The sequence below is a fragment of the Zingiber officinale genome, chromosome 8A (genome assembly GCF_018446385.1).
Source record: "Zingiber officinale cultivar Zhangliang chromosome 8A, Zo_v1.1, whole genome shotgun sequence".
Lineage (NCBI taxonomy): Eukaryota > Viridiplantae > Streptophyta > Magnoliopsida > Zingiberales > Zingiberaceae > Zingiber > Zingiber officinale.
This window is the reverse complement of record NC_056000.1, coordinates 20,124,424-20,150,543: the sequence shown is the minus strand read 5'-3', so window position 1 is coordinate 20,150,543 and position 26,120 is coordinate 20,124,424. Positions and strand designations below refer to the sequence as shown.

General features: G+C 36.2%; 3 protein-coding genes across 4 annotated transcripts; all 3 read left to right on the top strand.

Annotated features, from left to right (window-relative positions):
• The first annotated feature begins 898 nt into the window (after window positions 1–898).
• LOC122007846 (early nodulin-like protein 1) lies at window positions 899–1,686 on the top strand. Its single transcript, XM_042563375.1, has 2 exons — window positions 899–1,165; window positions 1,262–1,686. Exons 1-2 carry the CDS (start codon window positions 994–996, stop codon window positions 1,624–1,626), a joined length of 537 nt encoding a protein of 178 aa, XP_042419309.1. The 5' UTR covers window positions 899–993; the 3' UTR covers window positions 1,627–1,686.
• A 55-nt stretch (window positions 1,687–1,741) lies between these two features.
• On the top strand, window positions 1,742–4,520 carry LOC122007845 (peptidyl-prolyl cis-trans isomerase CYP28, chloroplastic-like). Its single transcript, XM_042563374.1, has 2 exons — window positions 1,742–2,577; window positions 4,132–4,520. Exons 1-2 carry the CDS (start codon window positions 1,860–1,862, stop codon window positions 4,338–4,340), a joined length of 927 nt encoding a protein of 308 aa, XP_042419308.1. The 5' UTR covers window positions 1,742–1,859; the 3' UTR covers window positions 4,341–4,520.
• A 301-nt stretch (window positions 4,521–4,821) lies between these two features.
• LOC122007844 (chaperone protein dnaJ A7A, chloroplastic-like) lies at window positions 4,822–12,377 on the top strand. 2 transcript variants are annotated; one of them, XM_042563373.1, is made up of 8 exons: window positions 4,822–4,972; window positions 5,816–5,976; window positions 7,367–7,505; window positions 7,619–7,676; window positions 9,365–9,407; window positions 10,818–10,866; window positions 10,955–11,035; window positions 11,128–12,377. In XM_042563373.1, the coding sequence occupies exons 2-8, from the start codon at window positions 5,849–5,851 to the stop codon at window positions 11,965–11,967; spliced, it is 1,338 nt and encodes a 445-aa protein (XP_042419307.1). In that variant the 5' UTR covers window positions 4,822–4,972; window positions 5,816–5,848; the 3' UTR covers window positions 11,968–12,377. The 2 variants fall into 2 exon arrangements, with proteins under 2 accessions (XP_042419307.1, XP_042419306.1); XM_042563372.1 differs by having other exon boundaries at window positions 7,361–7,505.
• Window positions 12,378–26,120: the final 13,743 nt, after the last annotated feature.

Sequence of the window (26,120 nt, the reverse complement as noted above, 5' to 3'; positions counted from 1 at the left end):
AATCATGATTAAATTATATTTATTTGAAATATAATGAGTATCATGAAGTCTCTATCATTTAGTTTGCTCATTGAAATAATATTTTAATCAGATTACACTAAAAAAATAAAACAAAAATGATATAAAGTCATCATTATAAAAACTACAACTAACTTCTACACGTAGAAACTAATTACACATTGTAAAAAAATGATTAAGCAGACTGAGTAACGTCAAGTCTGGGGTAATTGATTCGGTCCCACGGAAGTTTCCCACCGACCATCAGGATAAATCGGGAAGCGCTCGTAGTGGGCAACCCAGGAGCCCAACATCCTTTAGTTGTGTGTCCCATTTGGAAGAAAAACTCCTACTAATTCATCATAGCTGGGCTCGAACCACGAGTACCTGAGTGATAATCTGGATACTCTACCACTACACTATGGTACCGGGATAACTAATTATATATTGTAGAAGCTACATGTGAGTTCCTGGTCATTTGAAATATAATAAATATCTAATTATTTAACTAAAAATTATTTAGATTATAAACACATGTTGTAAAAATTAACAAGTAGCTTGTATAAATGATAGAAGCTGACATCCAGCCCCTCACTTTAAATAGATTATTCATTTGATTTTAATAACAAAAAAAATAGGGTATCCAAAACATAAATGATGGATGTTCATTTAATTTTTGCCGAATTTGTTTATTACCATTTAATCTCTTTATTTAAGAACTTGTACGTTTTATTTCTTTCAGAAAAATCCAAACAATGTATACGTTGCGAAGATCACTCTGATTCCGGAATCCAATAAATGAACTCGACCGTTGCTGCCGTGGCACGCCCAAACAGAAATCCCACATCTGGCTTCCCTTCCTCATTCCAACGGCTACTTTCTTCTTCCCCCCTCGCTATAAATTTCCGGCGCCGTCGCCATCGCCGCCCTCAACTCAACTCAACCTGCAGCTTCCACTTCTCTCACACACTCTCTGCAGATTGCGAACTGTCCTCCATGGCTTCTTCTCTTATCTTGTCCATCGCTCTCCTCCTCGCCATCACCAGCTCAGAAGCCAAAGAGTTCTTGGTGGGAGGCGCCGACAATGCCTGGCAGATCCCTCCTAACACCACCGACTCCCTCAATCAGTGGGCCGAGAAGAACCGGTTCCAAGTCGGTGACTCCCTCGGTAATCCAATCTCTTTCCACCATTTCCACCTCGAAAGATAATTTCCTAGAAAAATGGAAGTCGAGAAATCTAACAAAGTTTAACACTTTAATGCAGTATGGAAGTACGATCCGGCGAAGGACTCGGTGCTGGAGGTGACACGAGAGGCGTACTTGAGCTGCGACAGGTCGCGGCCGTTAGCGGAGCACAAGGAAGGCGCATCCACGGTGGAGTTGAGACGGTCGGGGGCGTACTACTTCATCAGCGGCGCGGCGGGGGCCTGTGAGGAGGGGCAGAGGCTCATCGTGGTGGTCATGTCGGATCGCCACTCGCTCCGCGCGCGGTTGGCGTCGCCGGCACCGGCGCCCTCCGAGTACGAGGGCCCGGCTGTAGCGCCCACCAGCGGCGCCGGGAAACGAGGGGGAGCGATCGCCGCCGCCGCCGCCATGGTGGGGTTGAGCGGGTTTGTTTTTATGCTGTAATGACACAAATGGTTTGTGATCAACCATTGATTTTATAAAATTAAAACTACTTTGGAGATATATATAAAAAGGATCCGTGAGAAAAAGAACCCCGTTTAAGCATTAAAACAAATGAGGGCACACTTTGTGAGACTTTTGAAAAATATAAAACTCGGCGCTTCGGACCGGACCGGACCGGACCGGACCGACTTAGACCCCTCCCTCTGCCACTTGCTGGTTATCCGGTAAATGTAATGGCGTCGTCGCCTGCACTCTCCCCTGCATCTCCTCCCCTCCTCCGCCACCACCGCGGCTGGCGCTGCCGCCGCCTCCTTTCCACCCAAGCCCACTTCCTAATTCCTAACGCCCTCCTCCAACGCCGCTCCTTCATCCTATCCTCTGCCTCCTTTCTCCTCGCCCAACCCAGCGCCGCCGACACCGCCTCTCTACCCGACCAGCCACTGCCATCCATCGTCACCGATCGCGTCTTCTTCGATTTCGGCTTCTGCCCCAGCTACCTCCGTTCGGACCGGCCTCTTGGCTTCGACCTCGCTGCCTGCCCCGACACCGAGCCCCTCGGCCGCGTTGTGTTCGGCCTCTACGGCAAGATCCTTCCTCAGACCGTCGCCAATTTCAAGACGGCATGCGCCTCCGCGACCTACCGCGGGACGCTCGTCCACAAGATCCTCCAGGGCCAGTTCTTTGTCGCCGGCCGCCAGGGGCGGAAGGAAAAGGGGGAGGTCCGGCCGCCAACTGGGCTGCTGCGCAACATGGAGACCGTCGACCCCAAGGCGTTCCAGCTGAAGCATTCTAGACCTGGAACTCTATCATTGTGCTTGTCCGAGAACGATGATGACGAAGCCGTCAAGCTGGAACCGGACTACCACAACTTGGAGTTTCTGGTGACCACTGGGCCGGGGCCATGCCCGCAGCTTGACAACGAGAACATCGTGTTTGGCACTGTGCTCGAAGGTAAGTTGTTTGATGAATTGCTCTTAGCCTAGTCAATGTTATTACTGATTAGAAATTGTTGTCTGTCAAGCTTTGTTGCCCTAAATCATTTTATCCACTCAAAATGCAATGAAGCATCTTGATAATAAATTTGTGCTTGTTGCCTTGGAAGAACATCATTCCATCTGAATTAGATGCCGTTTATCTAGAATTAAACTCAACTGCAGTATAAGTTGAATAGTGCAAAGTTTAAAGTTAACTATTACTATGAGTTGACTTGTATATCTTTCAAGCAGTGTCTCTAGCTTTCATTCGTTGTGCTCAGAAAGATGGTTGTAGAAATTTTATTCAATCAAGTTCCTGATTACAAAGTCAAAGGGATGGCTCAACTAGGCAATATGGACTGTGGTTGTCCAAGAGCAAACAAAATTGGATATATACGGAAGGGCAATAGAGGTAGGGAAGGTTGGATGATAATAATATACACAAATATTAAAATATACCTAAAATGTTCAACAACACTAACGAAAAGTAAGCCCTTCTATTTGGTATTGATTATGAGCTCCATTAAAAGCTCATGCTAGTAATTCTCAAAGTCACTTTTATCTATTTTGGTTATGCAGCATTTTTGAGTCTTCATTTACTTATCAGACTTTCTAATTCTAATTGATTCAACCTGTCCACTACAAAATCTATAAGCTGTCTTTGAACAAGTTTATACCATCTTTGCCTATTTTCTCTCATTTATTTGGATAACTACTAGTTTTCAAAATTTACCCTAGAAAACTGATCAAAATTTTCCTAGCACTCTTTCGCCATAAATGCTAGATTCATCTCTGTGTGAGTATAGATCTACATATCAAACACCTCACATAAAAGAATCATGGTTTTCTTACACTATACTCTTACTAAGGTTCCTCATGTTTGCGTGTGAATAGCCTGCATAGGGTAACCAAAGAATCCATATAACATAGTAAAAATTACTAACTAAATTTACTCCAAGAAGTCAAATGCACTTTTATCATTATAATAGTTTTGTGCACTAATTGATGGTCTGCCTTCCAACATTCTGTTACCACAACTTGAATCTGAACCAATTACATGTCAATGAGCCACTATTTATTTCAATCTGAGAAATCTTTGTGGTCTAAATGCATAATTGGAATTCTCATATTGATTATTTAAGCTTAGTCAAGTATTATTGCAAATGTTTGTATGTACGGGGAGTCAAACCGGCTTGCAATTTGTACCAATTCTTTGATCACACATTCACTTGTGCACATATATTTGCAAATTTATAGACTAAAGTTTGTTAATCCTGTGATTTTGTTTAACCATTTTTCAAATTCACGAAGCTGTGCACTTTTATCTGGGATGTGGTCAACCAAACCACATGAGAAATCCTCTAATTTTCTGATGGAATTACTACACTAGCTAAGCTCATCTTTAAGCTTCTAGAGAACTTGCTTAAACTGGTTTTTTTCTTGCTTGATTTCTACATGTTCCTAAATTTTTGACCAGTAATCATTAACTTATCTGATATTAATGTGGAAGTTTCATATTGCAATACTGCAGGGATGGATGTGATCACCAACATAGCTAGCATTCCCACATATAAGCCAGCCGAAAGGATTCGGCAATTCAATGATTTTGCGCAGTTTCTTGGAGATGAGAGGGCTCAGATAGCTCGTACAATGTGGAATCGACCTCTAAAAACTATTTATATCAGCAACTGCGGAGAGTTGAATGTGGCAACACCTTCGCTTTCCCCTAGCTTGCCGTAACAACTGTATAGATTTTCGTAGAGGGACATGAATTGTACATTGAAAATATACTCCCGGTTTTGTCCTACATAGTTGTATAAAGTATCAAATCAAATTGATCTACAGCTTGTTGCGAGTATAGACTTTTTGATATTTACATTAATTTTGGGCAATTTATCTAAAAATTCTCACTTGAAACCAGTGGCTTTCACAATTGTTTGAAACCCTGTTAGTACTGATTTAGTTTTGTTGTTTCAATTCTACGTAGAACTTCCGAAATTTATCTGAGAAAATTAGTTATAATTCAAGAAATTGCACATATTAAAATAAAACAAGTTAAAACTAAAATTATTAAGCCTGATAACACCGTGTTGGCGTTGGTTGTGACCCACCGAACCTTCACCAACCTTCTTAAACACCGCTATTAATATAATTTTAATTACAAATTAATTGGGTCCCAAATCCGACGGACGTCGTGCAATTTGGCGTACCCAAGACGCCGCCACGATCCCTAACCCGCACACAAGCCACCACGCTCTCTTATCGCTCCCCCTCGTGAGCGCGAGTGGAAGGCGAGTGGGCGGACAAAGAACGACCTACGCTTCCTTCTTCTTCTGCCGCCGCCGCCGCCGCCGCCGCCGCCGCCGGCACATGTGAGAAATCTTTTTCTTATCTAGAACTATTTCCCCCTCCCGAATTCTTCCGATGACGCTTTCTAGAATTCCTTTTGTCTTTTTTTTTCTCTTTCCTATCTGAGAAGAAACAATCGCCGTCACCGTGGGCAATGATTGGATTTTCTTCCTCGTCTTGGAAGATATTTCGAATGCTTTTCCTGTTTGCGCGTCGTGATGTCTATTCGGAGTATTTTGGTTCTGAAAAAAAAAAACTAGCCGAAGACATTGAGTTGTTTCCTGATAGTTTAAAAGGAAGCGCGTTAAAGATGTGTTTTTGGTTCATATGTGGAAGATTTAGCGTACTGGGTTGAGTGGAGAGAAGGATGCCTATAGATAGTAGTGATTCCTTTCTGGGTCGATATGCAGATTTCTCCATAAGGCAGGCTGGTGTGGATGCGTTAGCTTACAATGAGTTTGGTTGATATCCAGTTGATGGAGGTTGGAGAATATTGGATTTATGGAATGGTTAGGTTTTGACCTGTTACGAACTTGTAATGTAGTGGTAGAGCATGATATCTGGTTAAAGTTTGAGAAATTCCGCCTGTCTTCTTTTACCTGGCATGGATTTGCCTATTGGACAACAAAGTATCTACATTCTGAATTCTCTTTAGTCCGATATGTTTATAGTTTTTTGACATAGTTGCAAAAACTAATTAATATACTACTTCTTGTGCTGATAAACTACTATGGTTTACTATAGAGCATCACAGATTTGGTGACACAGTCTTGGTCAATTGTCACTTTTTTCCTTTTTTTTCTCATGTATTTTAGATTTGTTCTCTTATTTACAAGAAACGTGACGATTAATTTGTTGTCGTACAGAGGGAAGATAGAAGCTTGAAGTTGCTCAATACAATGACAACCGTCCCATGTAGAAACATTCTAGTGCCTCAATTTGGACTGCAACCTCAAGTAATATTAAGAAGTGCATCTCCAGGAGTCAAGATCTGTTTTTCTTACACGGCGCTCACACTCCAAACTGGGTAACTCTTGCTATTTCATCTCTATGTGCTTTTGTCACATGTAGTGTTTCTTTTTGGCAAAATTTACTACGTTCAAATTTCTAGGCCAAATACCTGATATTTTGGAGCATCTTTTTACCTTTTGACCTATAACTCCCCAAACTAGTTATTGGAACTTGCATATGGATATTTCTTTTCTCTATCTCAACCATCATTTCCTCAACCTCGCGAAATTAATGACAACTTGTTATATCTGAATACTACTACATTACTTATGGGATTAAGCTTTATATATAACCCAACTATAATTTAGGGCATAACCTTTGTGGTTTAGGTGATCGGTTCATGTCAAATACAATTTTAGAGTACCAACCACTTTTAGCTTGTTGGCCAAACTATGCCCCTTGAACATCTAATTCAGTAAACTTGTGCCTATAATTATGGTAATAGAGTGATCAATGAGTGTGGAATCCCCTTCTCACTTCAATGATCCGGTAGACAATTTCAAGGGATCTTGTGGCCAATTTGTATGTGTGAGGCTCACCAGTAACTTGAGACATGAGATTAAATGCCCTAAGATTAGTCTAATTATCCCACATCCTTAGAGTGGTTGATTTTAAGACTTAGGATCCATCTCTTATTAATGAGAGAATCCTTTCCTAAGACAAAACATGATGCTAAATCAATGATGTTTTTAAAACACTAAACCATAAGATTGGACATGCACATCACTCACAGCGAACATAGAACCAATCGGTATGAGGGGATATGTAGAGCCAATATGTGCGAACAGACATGCACATAAAAGGGATTTAGTGGGGAATAATACTTCAGTTAGTTCCCAATTGCCCTCGTGTTGCCAGGTAAATAGATGTAAATTCATAAATCGGTTCCCTTCTTAACAAACCTAGATTTTGAGATAAATAGTCAATTGATCATCTTTGACATGGTATCAAGGACAAGATCAGGTGCTGCTTGTATTGTCTACATTTAGGAAAAACATATCTGTATTTAAGTTGATCTTGGGGTCAATCCTGATTGCAGTATTACAAGAGAAATATATATTGATGCTAACTGTTCAAGTCTTCAAGGCAAATGATTAGCTAAATAACATTAATATGGAACACGAGGTAAGCTCTATGTTGCGCATGAATTATAATTCACCTTCAATTGGTAAGTATCCTGTTTTGAGGCATGATTCTTTGTTGACGTGTACAACTGACAAGTGGTCATGGTTTTATCCTATTTTTGTGTGGTCAAAAGACATAGCTAGAGGGTTGATACCTTCCTTCTTTTGCTTGGTTTTCCTTTTATTATGTAGTTAATCTCAATTGGGAAAAGCCTTCATGTCATCTTTGCAGTCTGCATTTAATCTGACTTTCTGTCTTACACTGTCTCTTTCTAGTATCAGTCTTACATCAAGGAACTGTCTGTCATCGTCACGAGCCAGTTTTCTTGGTCAAATATCTTCATCTGCTCTGTACAATTCCAGCCCACACCTAAATACTAGGCGTAATAGGAGGGCAGAAATTGTCGTTAGAGCTGAATCTGTAAGTAACATTTAATTTTTAACTTTTTGAAAGTTGACCAGGAAAAAAGTCTGTTGATCAAATTTATCTCTGTTAGTTTTTATTTATTGTAATTTCATTGTCATTTGTTGCAGGATTTCTATTCTATCCTTGGTGTATCAAGGAATGCAAGTAAATCCGAAATAAAAAGTGGCAAGTATACTTCATATGAGCTATACTTTACTTTTCTGGTTGATATTAGTGCAATACTAGTTGCATTCGTCTTAATAGGCCTCTTGCCTTTGTTGCCAAATCGTTAAGTGTATTGTAGAATGCCTCCCAGAATCTAGCAAACATGTCTTATCTTTCTCTTTAGTTCCATTTTTTTTTCTAAAGATGTTGGATATAAATCTCTTATCCTTATATTTTCTTTAGTTAATCAATGTTTTTCTTTCTTTCTTTTGAAGCTTTTTGGAACAAATGTCTTATCCTTCTCTTTACATTAGAACAAAAAGTGTCTGTTCATGTTCTGTCTCGGAAGTTGTTTGATACTAATATGTCACGGCTCCAATCCTTGAAATAGTTTAATAACTAAATTAAATTTAATAGCTAAATTAAATTGATATAAGTATTCAACAAACCAAAAACAAATATAAGAAAGAGAGAAACCAAGCTTGAGTGGAGAGCTTGAGAAAGATGACTAATCATCTCTGAAAGAAGTCATGCGACTCATGCCACTTAGATGGAATATCAAACTGTATTATTATGCTGGACTTGGGGATAGATGGAATAATGATGAATCAACGTAGTTGATATGAACACATTTAATAGAAGTGAATTTTGATGACTTAATCAACTACTCGAGTTGGAAAAAGTACATGAAACAAATTGAAAGAAAAAAGAAGTGGTATTGAGATTATTTGCCCTATATGTGTATGTAATTGTGAAAGCTCTTTTGCTGGAGAAGAACATGAACCTAAAAAAATTGAAAGAGACAATTCAAGAACATGAAAATTGTATCATGATTTGAATATGAATGGAATAATACATCGAGAGACATTAGTTTAATTTCAATAAGTTCGATAATTTTTTTTTTAGGTAAGGAAGTGAGAATACATCTCATTTTTATATTTTTTTTGAGAAGTGGAAGAAAAACCTTGTTTTTGAACTGAGAAGACTGGAGAGATACTTCTTCATACTGGATTAATAGACCAAAGCCTGTTTAAAGAAATTGCCAACAAATATCACAGTTTGAGGTTTTCTGCTCAAGTTCTGATTGCTGTTATATAATCGGATCTGGACCATCTGGTTGCAGATTCAGGCTCTTAGATAATGTTGACTGTTGAGATAGAACTCCAATCAATATCATTTGTAATTTATGGATACTTTTGGTTTGAGATATGCAAAATCAAAGGATGTTACATCTGATCGTAAACAATCCCAAACTATTTTGACAATTGATGTTTATTGAAAAGAGATATTTTATCATGTGATAAAGGTATACTCATTATCTGAAAAATATATACTTTAAATACTAGAATATTTAGATCAATTGGTGGCAGAATATTTAGATCAAGTGCCCATTAGAGGTTGCATCCTCAAAAAACAAGAAAAATCAGTTGAGTTTGCAAGCCTATGTAATTCAACTTGCGGGGCAGAGCCTTATGCTAAGTATGTAAGATTTTAGGTCTCGTTTGGTCTTCTAACTGTAGCATGGTGATAATGTTTTATTAATATATTGGCACATCGCCATGCTTAAGACTACAAGATAACTTGTACTTTAGCGAACTATCTCCTAGTCTTTTCGTCATTGAACTCTTCTTATCCCAAATTTATCTGTTGCCGTAAACAATTTATCTACAATTAGCTACTAAGATGGTGCTTGTTTTGTTGTTGTGCAGCATACAGGAAGCTTGCTAGGAGTTATCATCCTGATGTCAATAAGTGAGTGTAAAGTGTGTTTTATGTGTTAAATGGCAACATTTGTGATGGTTGTTGTTGACTTGTTAGTGTTGGAGTGTGTGTGTTATTTGCTCAAAATCATGAAATAGAAGATAGTATACTGCTTTCAGAAAAACAAATAAAAAAATATTTTGTGTTTAAGAATTATAATCACATTAAGTTGCACTGTGGTTAAGTTAATCTGGGTTATGGAAGTTTGGACTATATTATGAATTCAGGATCATCATGTGCATTTAAAATAAATGATGTGATTGATATTAGTGAAGTATGGCCCCATAGAAAGTGTCAATTTTGTATGCTTTTCATGAAGATTTGTACCATTATCATTCAAGCAGCAGGTTAATCAATGTTTATCCAGCTTACCACTGCTACTTCATTCTTGTCATCCAATTTAGAATTTCTGTCACCTCATACTGAAAGGTAAAACAGAACACTTGACTAGAAAGCGCCAATTTTTTATGCTTGACATGAAGACTTGTACCATAATCATTGATCAAGTAAGCAAGTTAATCAATGCTTATCCAGCTTATTGCTGCTACTTCATGCTTGTCATCAAATTTAGAATTTATGCCACCTAATACTGAAAGGCAAAACAGAATGTTCCTGCTAACTAGGTTTATCAATTTTAAATATTGACAAACTACTTTTTCTATTGACATTGAGATTTCTTCAGCCTCTTGCATACTGGAAAAGTAAATGTATTGGTAATCTTGCTGCCCATGTAATATACAAACACACAAGTGACAAGCCAATAGCTTCAGCCATTTTAGAATGACTAATCGTCATAATCATAATTTATTGCAGCTAGAAATTTAGATCATATATATTGCAATGCTTTTTTGGTTTTATGTGGATCATACACAGTATTTGCTTACCCTCTTTGCTTCTAGGTAAGGCTATATTTAGAGGCCATTTGTCTTCTATGTGGTTATAGTAGTGAAGTTTGAGGTTTTTCTCTTCGATGAAGCATGGTGCTAGATCATACATATTACATATTTTTTGTTTTAAATCATATGTAGTATTTGAATACCCTCTTTGCTTCTAGGTAAGGCCATATTCAGAGGCCGTTTGTCTTCTGTGTGGCTATAGTAGTAAGGTTTGAGATTTTCCTCTTGGATGACGTATGGTGCTTGTTTTGCTGACCCTTTTTGCAGCCTAAATCGTATCCTGTAAGCCCTTTACACTGAATATAACTTGGTGACAATCATTTTTCTATTTGTTGATGTATACTGGAGTGACTGGTCATCTTTAGAAATGCAACTATTTATAATTGATTCTATAAAATATCTTAGTTAAATGATGTTTAGTGGTTTTCTATCTTCTGCAAGCTTTTTTGATATATGAGTGTTCTTAAACTTTAGGTGGTCTTATTATTGGTGTTATATGTTTCAGAGAATCAGGAGCAGAGCAAAAGTTTAAGGAGATTAGTAATGCATATGAGGTTATTCTTTTTGTTATGTTTGTTCCCAATATTTCACAATAAGCACCATTCCTTGTTTACCACTGTTACTGACAGCTCTATATTACAGGTTTTAGCTGATAATGAAAAAAAGTCTCTGTATGATAAGTATGGAGAAGCGGGCCTCAAAGGTGCTGACATGGGCATGGGGGTGCGTATGCTATGGAGGCAGATTGCCATATAAAAGTTAATTTTAAATAGCCTTTTTGTAGGAATTTTTATTATTGGTTCTGTTAACTGCAGGATTTCAACAATCCATTCGATCTATTTGAGTCATTATTTGAAGGCATGGGTGGGATGGGTGGAACGAGAGGTGCTCGCAACAGACCTATGCAAGGTGATGACGAGGGTTATAATCTTGTCCTAAATTTCAAAGATGCAATTTTTGGTGTTGAGAAAGATATAGAAGTTACAAGGCTAGAAAGTTGTGGAACATGCAATGGATCTGGTGCCAAACCAGGTACAAAGACACGCAAATGCAGAACTTGTGGAGGTCAAGGTCAGGTCGTCTCTTCTGCAAGGACACCACTGGGTGTATTCCAGCAGGTCATGACTTGTTCAACTTGTGATGGTACGGGTGAATACTCTACCCCATGCAGCACCTGCAACGGGGATGGCTGTGTGAGGAAGACAAAGAAAATTAGTCTGAAGGTGCCACCAGGAGTTGACTCTGGTAGCCGGCTGAGGGTCCGGTCAGAGGGGAATGCTGGAAGGAGAGGTGGTCCTCCCGGTGACCTTTATGTCTTCATCGAAGTTCGCTCAGATCCTGTGCTTAAAAGGGAGGGAACCAACATTCTTTATGATTGCAAGGTATCCTACATTGATGCTATCTTAGGGACTACCATGAATGTTCCTACAGTGGATGGATCAATAGATCTGAAGATTCCAGCTGGGACGCAGCCAGGTTCAACTTTGGTAATGGCCAAAAAGGGTGTCCCTTACCTCGGTAAGCAAAACAACCGGGGAGATCAGTTGGTTCGAGTGCAGGTGGAAATTCCAAAGAGATTAAGCAGTGAGGAAAGAAAGTTGATCGAGGAGCTTGCGGACCTAAACAAGTCCAAGACAGCAAACAGTCGGAGATAGAAGATTGTTTGCCATTTATTGCTACCATTAGTCTTCCTGTCCCTCAGAGTGGAAGAACAATCTCTATAGGAACGTTGATCACCAAGAGAATTAGGGGAGTTACGCAGAATATCTATTATTTAGAGATCACCAACTCCGAGCACTGTTGGAGGCATCACCATGTTGATGAGATCTTATCCTTAAGCCACTTATATGATGATTCTTAGCTCTACATTACAATTTTGTATGATTTGATATTAAAGTCGGGGAACACTCCCGCCATGAAACATGTATTAGCAATACTCTTCTATAGTCGGCTACATAGTTTTTCCTTCTGTTGAGATCTAAACTTAAGATTTATTGGCTTGTATAAATTTGAAGCAGTTTCTTGAATGAAACTGATCAAATGAAATCTTCCATAATTATGGACCTGTTTGCTGACTTGCCTTGAGAATTTGGAATTGTATGTGATGTGATCATGTAAGACTTTGTGCCATCTACAGAACCTATGTGGGACAAGATATTTATCACTTGTTATCTCAGTTTGGATATACCTGCTACGTCAATTGCTGTCAAAGTTTGCCGTCAGATTAAAAGCTAGCACTTTGTCTGGAAACCAGAAAATAATTGAGGCGAAAGTTGCTGGATCTGAAGATAGAGTGGGCCTACTCAAGTCCAAGCAACGACCACAAGAGAGATTCTTACTCTTGAAGTGAAAGCTTTGGTTTGCAGTGGAGCAAAGCCATATTTGAATAGTTGTAGCAAATTTTGTAGAGCACTCAACAAAGGTAATCAATTTAGCAAAAATGTTTATTTTAAAGACTACTTTAGTATAAATTTTAAATTTTTAGTGGATTTTATTTAGTGGGATAAAATTTAGTTGTTAGTAAAGTATATATCATGCCGTATAGGACCGGGCCACAGGAAGCCTGGCTCATTTTACACCTTGAGTTCTGTTGGCGCCTGAATGAATGATCACAACTAACTGTTAACTTGTCTTCCTATAGGAAAGTTGCAAGTTCAAATACAACACTGTGCTGAGGCAGAAAATAGGGTCATGATAAAATGCCTCACTGATAAAAGTGCTGGTCAACCATTAGAGAGGATGGCCTGTGTGCCCTTGGGAAAAGTGAAGTTTTTTTTTTTGTTTAATGAAATACCATTTCTCATGTCAATTTCAGAAATCTCCCCGTAAAACAACCTATTCTTTGCCACCTCTTGCTTTGATCCAACAGATAACAAAGTGAAGATAAGTCTAGCTATCAGAATAGAGATGACAAAGGGAGTGGGTGACTAAATTTGTTTACCTCCTCTGTCATGAAGATTAAAAACTTTAGGGGAAATGATTAAAAAATTAAAAATAAAAAATTTCAATGAGCAAAAACAAAATACATATTTCCCTTCGAATTATCACATGCAATTGCATGCAGGCCCTCAATCAATGCGCGGCATCAGCATGCATCCCCCAAGATACCAGACATATGAAGATCTTCCCTCCCCTCAGTCCTTTCCCTGTTCAGCGTTACTGCCATCTGCAATTCTGCATAGCACTGCACTGCACTGCACCATACTGTTCTGTACTGCATGCATGCGTCTGGACAAGGCAAAGCCCTTCACTTTTTAAGGTTTGGTCTCAAGAGTCCCTACACGATAAGACAGTCCTACAGTGCTGCAAAGTCATCTCCGGTCTCCTCCCATAGCCCACAGCTCTACAACTGCAGCCACCTGTTCAGGCTCTGCAGAGGAATAGATGCCACCTGTACTTCAACAGTGCGTCGCCACTTCTTTGGAAGGAGCGAGACGTGATGTAATCATTTGAATACGGATACACTTAGTCATATTCGATGCCAAGAAAGCAGCGAGGAGAGAGGAAAAAGTATCATCATCCTCCCTGCAAAAGGTCGGACAACTCATTTACATTTAATATGTGTGTGTGTGTTTTTCATTTTAATAGTGCTTGTGATTTTGGAGTTTTTTTTTTAAAAAAAATAACAAAGATACTCTTTGACCTCAAGACCTAAAAATACTCTCTTTGATCTCCATCAATGTCAATATCTTTCCTTCTCTTCTTTGTATTCACTCAAGCTCTTTCTTTTGTATGATGTTGTTAGTTTTGATACTACTTTTGCCTCATTTTATAATTGTCGATTTCTTATGGCCAAAGCACATTGTCTTTATTTTCTCTTAGTCAATTTGGCCAAATTGAATAAGTGGAACGAAGTTCAATTAACACACATTTTACTCGTCTTCCACACTATATATAGCTATAAATTAGTGAAGGTCAATTCCAAATCTTGTATATTAAGATTCCTTCCAACTTTTGATTGATACCAAGACTAAACTTTTTTGAGTCAAACACTAACTTCCTTTTCATCACTTTCTAATCCAATGATTAAGTAATTTAAATAATAAAGTGATCTACAAATTCTTGTTTTTCTATACCTTGATTATGACCATCAATGATTAGAAGAAGGTCTCTAAGATTCATGCTAGTCTTTCTATTCATTTAGGCAAAGAAAATATTTTCATAAGACCACAAACTTATGTAGGAAAAATTTGTTGATAATTTAGGGATTCATGAAGCCAAGAAAACTTTTACTTCATTAATTCGATGCAAATATCAATTAGTTGAGGCTTGATGATGATAAGCCTCTTCCTAATCCTCTCAAACATTTACTACAAATAGATAGTAATTATTCACTTTATACAATGATCAAAGATCTTACATCTTGAAATTACAAAGAGAATACCTAAATAAGTAAATTTCAATCCTCAATTCGACCTATTATTCAAAAAGAATAGTGAGCTTCTTTTGCATCTGCAAATTTAGATGGTGATTTAAATGATTAAAGGTCTATCTTAGGTTTGTTTGTTTTTTGATTCAACATGTGTTTCTTGGTATAGTAAGAAGAAGTCACTTTCTTTTATTATAATGGAACAAAAGACCTCTTTAAATGTTCATCAAGTATGTGTTTAGCTTGAATGATAAGTTTAAAAGGTTTATTATTCTCGAGTTTAAATTGAGTCTAAAGTATCCACCAATTTAATTTATCATTGGAGGAGAAATTAAAGTAAATCGGGATTTTTATCCAAATCATATTGGTTGTAAGATATAAAGGTAATGTGATAGATATTTTTATAAAGCCCCTTTTTAAAGGACCTTTTAAAGAATCTCATGGTGGATTGAACTTGACTTTAAAAGTTCATTTCAATAAGAAAAAAATATTAAATAGTTGAAATAAATTATATACAATTTATTTAGTTTTCAAATATATTAATTATGGTATCACAATGACTAAGTTATGTCTTTTATTTAAAAAAAAAACATATGATCAAGAACACATTTATTCTTTTATGTAAATAGAAAAGATTACAAATGATTTCCTAATCAAGTTACAAAATCATTCAATTTATCTATTTTAATTTGAATTGGTTCTATACTTTTACATGTTATCATTAATTTTTTTTATTAATCATAAATAATTTATTATATATTTAAATTTCTTCATTAAATTTGATAAAGTGGGCATATTAAATGAATATAAATAAGTTTTCACTAAATTGAACCTCCTTCATACTCTTACTCTCAAGATATTATTTATATATATATATATATTTTTTTTTAAAACAAAGAACATATGATTTCATATATGATATTTTGAGGGGCCATTAATCGATCCACTAGGTGCAAGCTTTCACCGCGAATTATTTTGTTCATAGAATTTCAAAGGACCACATAAAGACATTTTGTTAATGACATACGACATATTATTCCTTACGTGTGTGGATCCTCCGTAGGGATGGAAAAACTAATTTCAAACTAATTTAGATAATTCTTTTTTTAAAAAATAAAATCAAATAAAATCAGCCTAATTGGACTCAATTTATATTCATTTCATCTTGTCCCGTTTGTTTATTATTGTCATTTTCCAATTCTTTGTTTTATTTATGCTTGGTATTAATTTTTCTTTCTCTAGTCACAATCAAAATATTAGTAGGCATGTGATTTCTTCCCGTCATGATGTTAAAATCATTGATGTTAAAATCATTGCTATCTCAAAAGCAAAATTTGTTTTTTGGCGGCAATGATTAATTTTATGCAATAGAGATGTCAATTAGTGACTTCAATAATATCTAATAGAAATATTCTTATATATTTCTTATAGATTGAATGCATCATATTTATCAAGTGGACCCAATGATTCGCTATTATAATTGATGTAATTTTTATTGAAAATATAATCAAAGTTTTATGTTATAAAATACATGGAAAAAATTATGTGTTTAAAAGATAAAAAATATCTTCATGGATATAAGGTTTTTTAAAGTAGAGCTCAAAAATAAATATCATATCATTGTGGATATATGTGAATTCCAACAAGTGGTATCAAAGTCATAGTCCAAATCGAATCATGTGGGTGGAATAATGACCTTGAATGAAGGAGGTGGGAGCTCTCAGAGGAGTAAATTTTAAGTGAAAAGTCCAAACAAATTTGTTGGTACAATTAGCCTTTAAGGTTTCGATGTTTAACAATGTACCTAAGTTTGATTAGTTTGATCAACGTTGATCCAAACATGACTTGATGTTTGGAAGAGAGAAGTCTAGTCAAGACTGTTGGTTAGTCCTAAGAAAATCGTACCGGTTCCACTGTATAAAAATTTTTGTACAAGTGTCGAACCTTTCCTTAAATAACCTATTGTGTTCTTTAGAAGTTAAATTAGGAATCGCAGACGGAACTTAACGTCATTGATTCCAAATTTAACTTATCTGTTCTTAATGGTTTAGATTTTAATTGCAAGCGGAACTTAACACTATTGATTCAAATCTACCTAAGTTATTAATTCCATAAATATTAATTTCCAAAATTGGCTTCCAGGACTGCATGGCGAGGCACATGACCTTCTTAGATATGGGAGCAACCACCACCGCCTAGGCAAAGCCTTTTAAGGAAAGCTAATATTTATTTCCTTAAATAACTCTAGGTTAACCAAAAAGAACAGTCGAATCACAAATTCGAAAAAGAAAAAAACACAAACTCAAAAAAAAAAAACTATTTCAAAAACTCTAGAATCATGTCTCTTGTGTTTGGTATTTCCATAAATAACTATACAAAGAAATGATGCGGAAAACAATTACTAGTTATACCTTTCTTTGTAAGCAAAATAACCTCTTAATCTTTTACCGTATTCCTCTTCTTATCTTGGACGATGTGTGGGCAACGATCTTCCAGATGAGAACCACCAAGCTCCTTCTTCTTCAAGCTAGATTCGGCCACCAAGAATTCTCCATGAGAAGTAGAGGTCCACCACCACCACCTCTCCTTCTTCTCCTAGCTTGAACCGGCCACCATCAAGAGCTCCAAGAGAATAAAACCGGTCACTAGAGAAGAAGAAGAGGAGAGGAGACCTCTAAGGCCGGCCACACCAAGGAGAAAAGAGAGAAAGAAAGAATAGAGTTGTTCGCCATGAAGGCACCTCTACCCCTCTTTTATATTCCTTGGTTTTGGAAAATAAGGAAATTTTAATTAAAACTTCCTTAATTCCTTTGCCATGAAAAAGAAATTTTAATTGATTTAAAATCAATTCCTTTTTTCAATTTCAATGGCCGGCCACACTAAAAATCTCCAAGCAAATAAAATTTTAAACACAAATTAAAACTTCCTAATTATTTGCTTCCGGAAATTTATAAAATTTCTCCAATAATTTTTCCCTTCATGTGGATTATAAAAGAAATTTTATAAATTAAAATCTTTCTTTTAAACATGTGGATAATTTTTCAAAAGGAAAGTTATCTCTAAAATTTAAAATCTCCTTTCAATCTACAAATAAGAAAAGACATCAAATCTTTTCTTAATCTTTTGTAGAAACTTATAAAAGAGATATTTAATTTTTAAACTCTCTTTTAAATCATGAACATGGTTTAAAAAAGGAAAGTTTTCTCAAAATTAAAATCTACCTTCAATCTACAAATAAGGAAAGATTTCAATCTTTTCTTAATCAGAAAGCTATAAAAGGAAAGATTTAAATTTTAAACTCTCTTTAAAACATGATATCACATAAGAAATAATTTTAATAAAATCCCTTTTTAATATGATGTGGCCGCACCCAAGCTTGGGCTCTAAACTATTGGCCGGCCAAGGCTCAACCTTTAGGCTTGGCCGGCCCTAAGCGAGCTTGAGCTTAGCTCACGTCCCTAAGTTGGGTAAGAAGGTGGGTATGTGGTGGGTATAAATCTCTATATACAAGAGGCTACGATAGGGACCAGAGGAGGAATTGGTTTGTCTCCGATGAAATTAACCATCCCGTGTTCGCCCCACACAACTTAATTTTATCATAATAATTCATTCCACTAAAGAACTATTATTGAACTACGCACCAATCCCAAATTACATTTTGGGCTCCTTCTTATTATGGTGTGTTAGTCTCCCCTGTTTAAGATGTCGGATGTCCACTAATTAAGTGAGTTACCGACAACTCATTTAATTAATATCTTAGTCCAAGTAGTACCACTCAACCTTATTGTCGTGTCGGACTAAGTCCACCTGCAGGGTTTACATGACAATCCTTATGAGCTCCTCTGGGACATTATCAACCTATATTACTAGGATACGCTTTCCTTCTATAATCAACAACACACACTATAAGTGATATCATTTCCCAACTTATCGGGCTTATTGATTTATCGAACTAAATCTCACCTGATAAATTAAAATAAATATCAAATATATGTGCTTGTTATTATATTAGGATTAAGAGCACACTTCCATATAACTGAGGTCTTTGTTCTTTATAAAGTCGGTATAAAAACGACCTCAAATGGTCCTACTCAATACACTCTAAGTGTACTAGTGTAATTATATAGTTAAGATAAACTAATACCTAATTACATTTCGATGGTTTGTTCCTTTCTATCTTGGTCGTGAGCTACTGCTTATAATTTATAAGGTACGATAACATGATCCTCCGTGTGTGACACCACACCATGTTATCTACAATATAAATTAATTGAACATCTACATTTGGTATATATAAATGTAGACACTTGACCAATGTGATTCTTATAAATGTATATACAAAAGCTAGGCTTTTAGTATACACTCCAATAATCTCCCACTTATACTAAAGACTATCTGCCATAAATGTTGTCATACATCTGATTCCCAACCCTTCAACATGTCCATCAAAAGCTCTTGCCTTAAGGACCTTAGTGAAAGGATCTATAGGTCATCACCTGATGCAATCTAGGTGGCAACAACTTCTCCTCGTTTGTATGATTTCTCGTATTGGATGGTACTTGCGCTCTATTATGTTTACTTGCCTTATGGTCTTATGGTTTCTTCGAGTTCTACGCACCATTATTATTACAATAAATTGTAATAATTTTGGGCAAACCAGAAAACATGTCTAAGTCCATCATGATGCATCTGAGCCATACAACTTCTATGATCGCCTCAGAGGCTGCCACTTACTCGACTTCTTATGGTAGAATCCGAAAAAGCACCTTTGCTTATCACTCTTCCATAGTTATGACTTCACCTCCTAAAGTAAACACAAAACCCCGAGGTCAACTTACTATTGTCCCTATCCGATTGAAATCAAAATCCGTGCAACCCATAGGGACCAAATTAACTACCTTATAAACTAGCATAAAATCTCAAGTGCCTCTAAGGTACTTCAATATATGCTTTCTGCAGTCCAATGTTCTTGTCTAGGGTTACTTTGATATCGCTAACTATGCATTAGGCAAAGCAGATATCTGATCTCGCGCATAACATACATTAGGCTGTCCAACTGCCGAAGCATAAAGAACTGTCTACATGTCGTCTATCTCCTTTGATGTCATCGGAGACATCTCTTTAGATAAAGATACTCCATGCTTAAAAGGTAGAAAAACCTTTGAGTTTTGCATGCTAAAACAAGCTCGTTATATAAAGCTTGGGATAAGCACAACATTCTTTTCTTGCGAACCTTGTTCCCAAGAATATGTGCTCATTTTCCTAAGTCCTTTATAACGAATTGCTTGGACAACCATATCCTTACTTCCGATAATACCTTGATATTGTTTCCAACTATCAAAAATGTAATCTATGTATGGTACAAGAAATACCACCACGCTTCCATCACACTTCATGTATACACAAGACTTATCCGGTAATTAAATCGATAAGATTGGATTACAACTGGATGTTCAAGACCTTGAAGCTTGCTTCATCCATAGACTGATTGACTTACAAACAAAATGCTCTTTTGCCCTTTGCAATGAATCCCTCAGGTTGCTTTATATGGATGTTTCCTTCAAGACTTCCCTTAAGGAAAACTGTCTTGTCATCCATTTGCCAAATCTCATAATCCATATGAGCAGAATAGATAAAGAATCGGATAGACTAAAACATGGCTACCGGTAAAAGGTTTCCCTTTTCAACAAGCCTTGCTTTGGAAGTTTCCACCTTCCTGCCTATCCTCTTTCCTATTGTAGACATATTTACACCAAATAGCTTTTACACCATTTGGTGGTTCTATAAGCTCCCAGATTTTATTAGAATACATATATTCTAATTCTGTATTCATTGCTCTTTACAAAGATGTTGTATCTTTATCTTGGAGCGCTTCGTCATATGTCTGAGAATCAGGTTCATGTTCACCAAGGATCAGGTCCAAAAACTCTCCTAAAACATGAATCTCTTAGGTTGCCTAATAACCCTCCCACTATGACGAGGCACTTTCTGTAATTGTGTATCATTTGTGATACGTGTTGCAGTTTCTTGTGATATTTCATCTTGTACAGTTGGTACTAGATTAGACATGTCCTTTATTATTTCCTTAAGAACAAATTTACTTATGGGCTCGTGGTTTATTACATAGTCCTTTTCTAAAAATCGGTCATTGATGCTAACAACGACCTTCTGATTTTTAATGTTATAAACCTACTTTCATTTCTCTAGGATAACCTACAAACAAGTGAATTCCTATCCAACTTATCATTATCTCTCTTCAGCATATGTGTTGGACTACCCGAATCCGAATATGCTTCAAAATAGGCTTACGCCTATTCAACAATTCTATATGAGTAGAGAGTTCTGACTTTGGAAGGTACTATGTTCACTTCCGTTTCTAGAGTATATCCTTAAAATGAATTTGGTAATTTTCTGAATAACTTATCATCAATCTACTCATTTCCTTAAGAGTCTTATACCTTCTACTACACCATTCTGTTGGGGTGTACCAGGTGTAGTTAGTTGGAATTAAATCTCGACTTCGATAAGTGACTCTAAACTATCCTAAGAGGTACTTGCCACTATGATCTCACCGTAGTGTCTTGATACTTTTACTTTTGACGCTTTATGCATCACCTTGTACTCTTTGAACTAATCAAAGTACTTTGACTTACTGACATCAAGTAAATGTATCCTTATCTTGAATAATCATCTATGAAATATTCAAAACAACCTCTTGTCCGGATAGTCAAAGGTCTACACAAATCCGAATGAACCAATTCCAACATATCTTTGGCTCCATACCCCTTTGACCTTAAAAGCTTCTTGGTTATTTTTCCTTCCAAATAAGATTCGCAGGTTGGAAAGATTTCCACTACCAATGAACTCAAGAGTTCATTGGTTATTATCCTTTGAATCCTACTCAAGTTAATATAACCTAGCCTTAGACGTTAAAAATATGATTGGTTCAAATTCGAAGGTTACTATCTCTTAAAGTTAGAAGATGTGTTATAATTTCCATTTATTGCATCGTGGGAGTTATTGAATTATAAATTGTCTACCAACATACCAAAACAGATCACTTCCCTCTTTATCTTCCCTCTTTATCTTGATAACAACTTTGTTATTAAAAGAGGCAGAATATCAAGTTCTTTGAATATTTTAGAAACTGAAAACTAGTTCTTTATAAACTTGATATGTAAAGACAATTTCTCAAAAATCCATATTTTATTCCTATCGGAGGATAAACATCTCCCACCGTAATAGCTACTACTTTACAGAGTGCCCATGTGGACGGTGATTTATATAGTTGTCGGATTTTCTGGAACCCCTGCAATGAATTGCAGATATAATCAGTGGTTCTTGTATCTACACACCAGGTATCGGTAGATAATACCACTAAATATATTTCAACAACTAATAAAATACACCGTTATTGTTCTCAGTTCTGAGAGGATAGTCTACCATAATGTCCAAGTTTTCCAATCATTACAATTGAGACAACTAAGTCTATTCTATAGTATAACAACTAGGGGATTGACTAACATCCTAAGAATCACAAAAATATTTGGTCAAGACCAACATCTCAAAATCCCGTGAATTTTGTATGCCACGTTAGTGTGGACGATACAAATTCTAAAAGGAGATTTCATCCATTAATTTTATTATCTTGTCAACCTATGACAAATAAAATTAATAGTTGGTCCATCTTTGATCAAATATTTGGTCAAGACTCTAAATTTAAAATAATATTGATTCCTCAAACAATACTATTTAAATTTACCAACACCTCAAAACACCGTGAGTTTTGCATGTCACGTTAGTGTGGACGTATACAAAATCAACATTTGTAAGAGGAGGGTTTTACCCATTGACTATCTTGTCAATATAACTTTTTGACAAATAAAATTACCACAAACACCATGAATCTTGTATGTCACGTTAGTGTGGATGTATACAAATTCAAACATTTGTAAGAGGGGTTTATTAATATTATTATCTTGTCAATCTAGTTTTATGACAAATCAATAATTGGTTTCCCTTTGGTCACACAAGTGATAGTAGTGACTCCGTTGGGGAGGATACTTTTAAATATGTCTAAGTGTATACCATTACTTGATACTAAGTCCATTAAATAGAATTGTGCCCCTTCAATTGGAGAAGATCACACACATCCTAAATAACTTCCTATAACCATCCATTAAGGAAGTTTGATCTAGTGATCCACAAACAAACTCATCCGTTGTGGAGTGAGACACTCAGAGCCAACACACAAGCTTGTTGCATCACTTACAAACCAGTAATGGAGACCATAGGATTAATATACTAATCCCTCTCCCACTTAGTTATTTAAGGTGAGGAATTTTAACCTAATCTAGCATCATCACATGCACACACACATCACAGTAAATAAATCAATAAATATGGAAATTAATTTTCCAACTATTATGGCTTCTTCCCTCATTATCCTCCATGTGCTTCAACCCTAGCTGCTGCCATCTTTAGCCACAGCCATCAGGTCAAGTCGTCGCATCAATCTTGCTTCTTATTCCGCTGCGCCTCTGGTCCTCCGATAGCACCACGCCTCGCAAGGATACGGTTCGCGACAAATATAGAATTTTACATACATCAATCCTATATTCCATAAAGGAATGTACATATATTCTAGATCGAACAAAAATGTAAAATCCTAATAACTAATACAACTCCTGCTGTATTTAATTTTACAATCATGCACACACAATTAAATGCCCTTGACATGTCCTAGCGTTCAATCACACACAATAAAAATATGTCATAATAGTTGGAGCCTGCAACCACAAAGTTAGCACATCCTACTATTATCCTGCCTAAATTATGTATGACATGTGCATAACCTATTTGAAAACCAAACACACAGAGGCAAACCCTAGCTCTGATACCAATTGTTGGTTAGTCCTAAGAAAATCGTACCAGATCCACTGTACAAAATTTTTTGTACAAGTGTTGAACCATTCCTTAAATAACCTATTGTGTTCTTTAGAAGTTAAATTGGGAATCGCAGACGGAACTTAACATCATTGATTCCAAATTTAACTTATCTGTTCTTAATGGTTTAGATTTGAATTGCAAGCGGAACTTAACACTATTGATTCAAATCTACCTAAGTTATTAATTCTATAAATATTAATTTCCAAAATTGGCTTCCAGAACTGCATGGCGAGTCACATAACCTTCTTAGATATGGGAGCAACCACCACCGCCTAGGCAAAGCCTTTTAAGGAAAGCTAATATTTATTTCCTTAAATAACTCTAGGTTAACCAAAAAGAACAATCGAATTACAAATTCGAAAAAGAAGAAAACACAAACTCAAAAAAAAAAACTATTTCGAAAACTCTAGAATCATATGCCTCTTGTGTTTGGTATTTCCATAAATAACTATACAAAGAAAACTAGTATGATGCGGAAAACAATTACTAGTTATACCTTTCTTTGTAAGCAAAATAACCTCTTAATCTTTTACCGTATTCCTCTTCTTATCTTGGACGTTGTGTGGGCAACGATCTTCCAAGATGAGAACCACCAAGCTCCTTCTTCTTCAAGCTAGATTCGCCACCAAGAATTCTCCATAAGAAGTAGAGGTCCGCCACCACCACCAAGCTCCAAGGGATGCAAGAAACAAAAAACTCCTTTCTCTCCTTCTTCTCCTAGCTTGAACCGGCCACCATCAAGAGCTCCAAGAGAGAATAAAACCGGTCACTAGAGAAGAAGAGAAGAGGAGAGGGAGAGCCTCTAAGGGCCGGCCACACCAAGGAGAAAAGAGAGAAAGAAAAGAATAGAGTCGTTCGCCATGAAGGCACCTCTACCCCCTCTTTTATATTCCTTGGTTTTGGCAAATAAGGAAATTTTAATAAAAACTTCCTTAATTCCTTTGCCATGAAAAAGAAATTTTAATTGATTTAAAATCAATTCCTTTTTTTCAATTTCAATGGCCGACCACACTAAAAATCTCCAAGCAAATAAAATTTTAAACACAAATTAAACTTCCTTATTTTCTTTCAGAAATTTATAAAAATTTCTCCAATAATTTTTCCCTTCATGGTGGATTATAAAAAGGAAATTTTATAAATTAAAACCTTTCTTTTAAACATGTGGATAATTTTCAAAAGGAGTTATCTCTAAAAATTAAAATCTCCTTTCAATCTACAAATAAGAAAAGACATCAAATCTTTTCTTAATCTTTTTTATAAACTTATAAAGAGATATTTAATTTTAAACTCTCTTTTAAATCATGAACATGGTTTAAAAAAGGAAAGTTTTCTCAAAATTAAAATCTACCTTTCAATCTACAAATAAGGAAAGATTTTAAATCTTTCTTAATCTTTGTAGAAAGTTATAAAAGGAAAGATTTAAATTTTAAACTCTCTTTAAAAACATGATATCCACATAAAAATACTTTTAATAAAAATCTCTTTTTAATATGCTGTGGCAGGCCACCTCAGCTTGGGCTCTAAGCTATTGGCCGACCACCTCAAGGCCCACCCTTTAGGCTTGGCCGACCCTAAGCTTGAGCTTCAAGCTTAGCTTGGCCGACCCCTATTGGTTGGGTAAGAAGGTGGATATGTAGTGGGTATAAATCTCTATATACAAGAGGCTACGATAGGGACAGAGGAGGAATTGATTGTCTCGATGAAATTAAGCATCCGTGTTACCAACACATAACTTAATTTCATCAATAATTCATTCCACTAAAGAACTATTATTGAACTACCGCACCAATCCTTATATTTTGGGCTCCTCTTATTATGAGTGTGTTAGTCTCCCGTGTTTAAGATGTCGATGCCCACTAATTAAGTGAGTTCTGACAACTCATTTAATTAATATCTTAGTCAAGGTAGTACCACTCAACGTTATTGTCATCGGACTAAGTCCACTGAGGGTTTAACATGACAATCATGAGCTCCTCTGGGACATTATCAACTTAGATCACTAGGACACGGTTTCCTTCTATAATCAACACACACTATAAGTGATATCATTTCTCAACTTATCGCTTATTGATTTATCGAACTAAATCTCACCCATTGATAAATTAAAATAAATATCAAATATATGTGCTTGTTATTATATTAGGATTAAGAATACACTTCATAATAATTGAGGTCTTTGTTCCTTTATAAAGTCAAGATAAAAGCGACCTCTAATGGTCCTACTCAATACACTCTAAGTGTACTAGTGTAATTATATAGTTAAGATAAACTAATACCTAATTACACTCGACCTTCGATGGTTTGTTCCTTTCTATCTTGGTGTGAGCTCTGTTTATAATTTATAAGTCGATAACATGATCCTCCGTGTGACACCACACACACCATGTTATCTACAATATAAATTAATTGAACATCTACATTCGTATATAAAATGTAGACACTGACCAATGCGATTCTTATAAATGTATACAAAAGCTAGCTTTTAGTATA

What these genes read in the sequence shown, in the direction of transcription:
- LOC122007846 (XM_042563375.1), top strand. Translation starts at nt 994, where the DNA reads ATGGCTTCTTCTCTTATCTTGTCCATCGCTCTCCTCCTCGCCATCACC. An exon ending in CCAAGTCGGTGACTCCCTCG is followed by an intron (nt 1,166 to 1,261) that starts GTAATCCAATCT and finishes ACTTTAATGCAG; the next exon opens with TATGGAAGTACGATCCGGCG.
- LOC122007845 (XM_042563374.1), top strand. Translation starts at nt 1,860, where the DNA reads ATGGCGTCGTCGCCTGCACTCTCCCCTGCATCTCCTCCCCTCCTCCGC. An exon ending in GTTTGGCACTGTGCTCGAAG is followed by an intron (nt 2,578 to 4,131) that starts GTAAGTTGTTTG and finishes GCAATACTGCAG; the next exon opens with GGATGGATGTGATCACCAAC.
- LOC122007844 (XM_042563372.1), top strand. Translation starts at nt 5,849, where the DNA reads ATGACAACCGTCCCATGTAGAAACATTCTAGTGCCTCAATTTGGACTG. An exon ending in TTGTCGTTAGAGCTGAATCT is followed by an intron (nt 7,506 to 7,618) that starts GTAAGTAACATT and finishes CATTTGTTGCAG; the next exon opens with GATTTCTATTCTATCCTTGG. An exon ending in TAAATCCGAAATAAAAAGTG is followed by an intron (nt 7,677 to 9,364) that starts GCAAGTATACTT and finishes GTTGTTGTGCAG; the next exon opens with CATACAGGAAGCTTGCTAGG.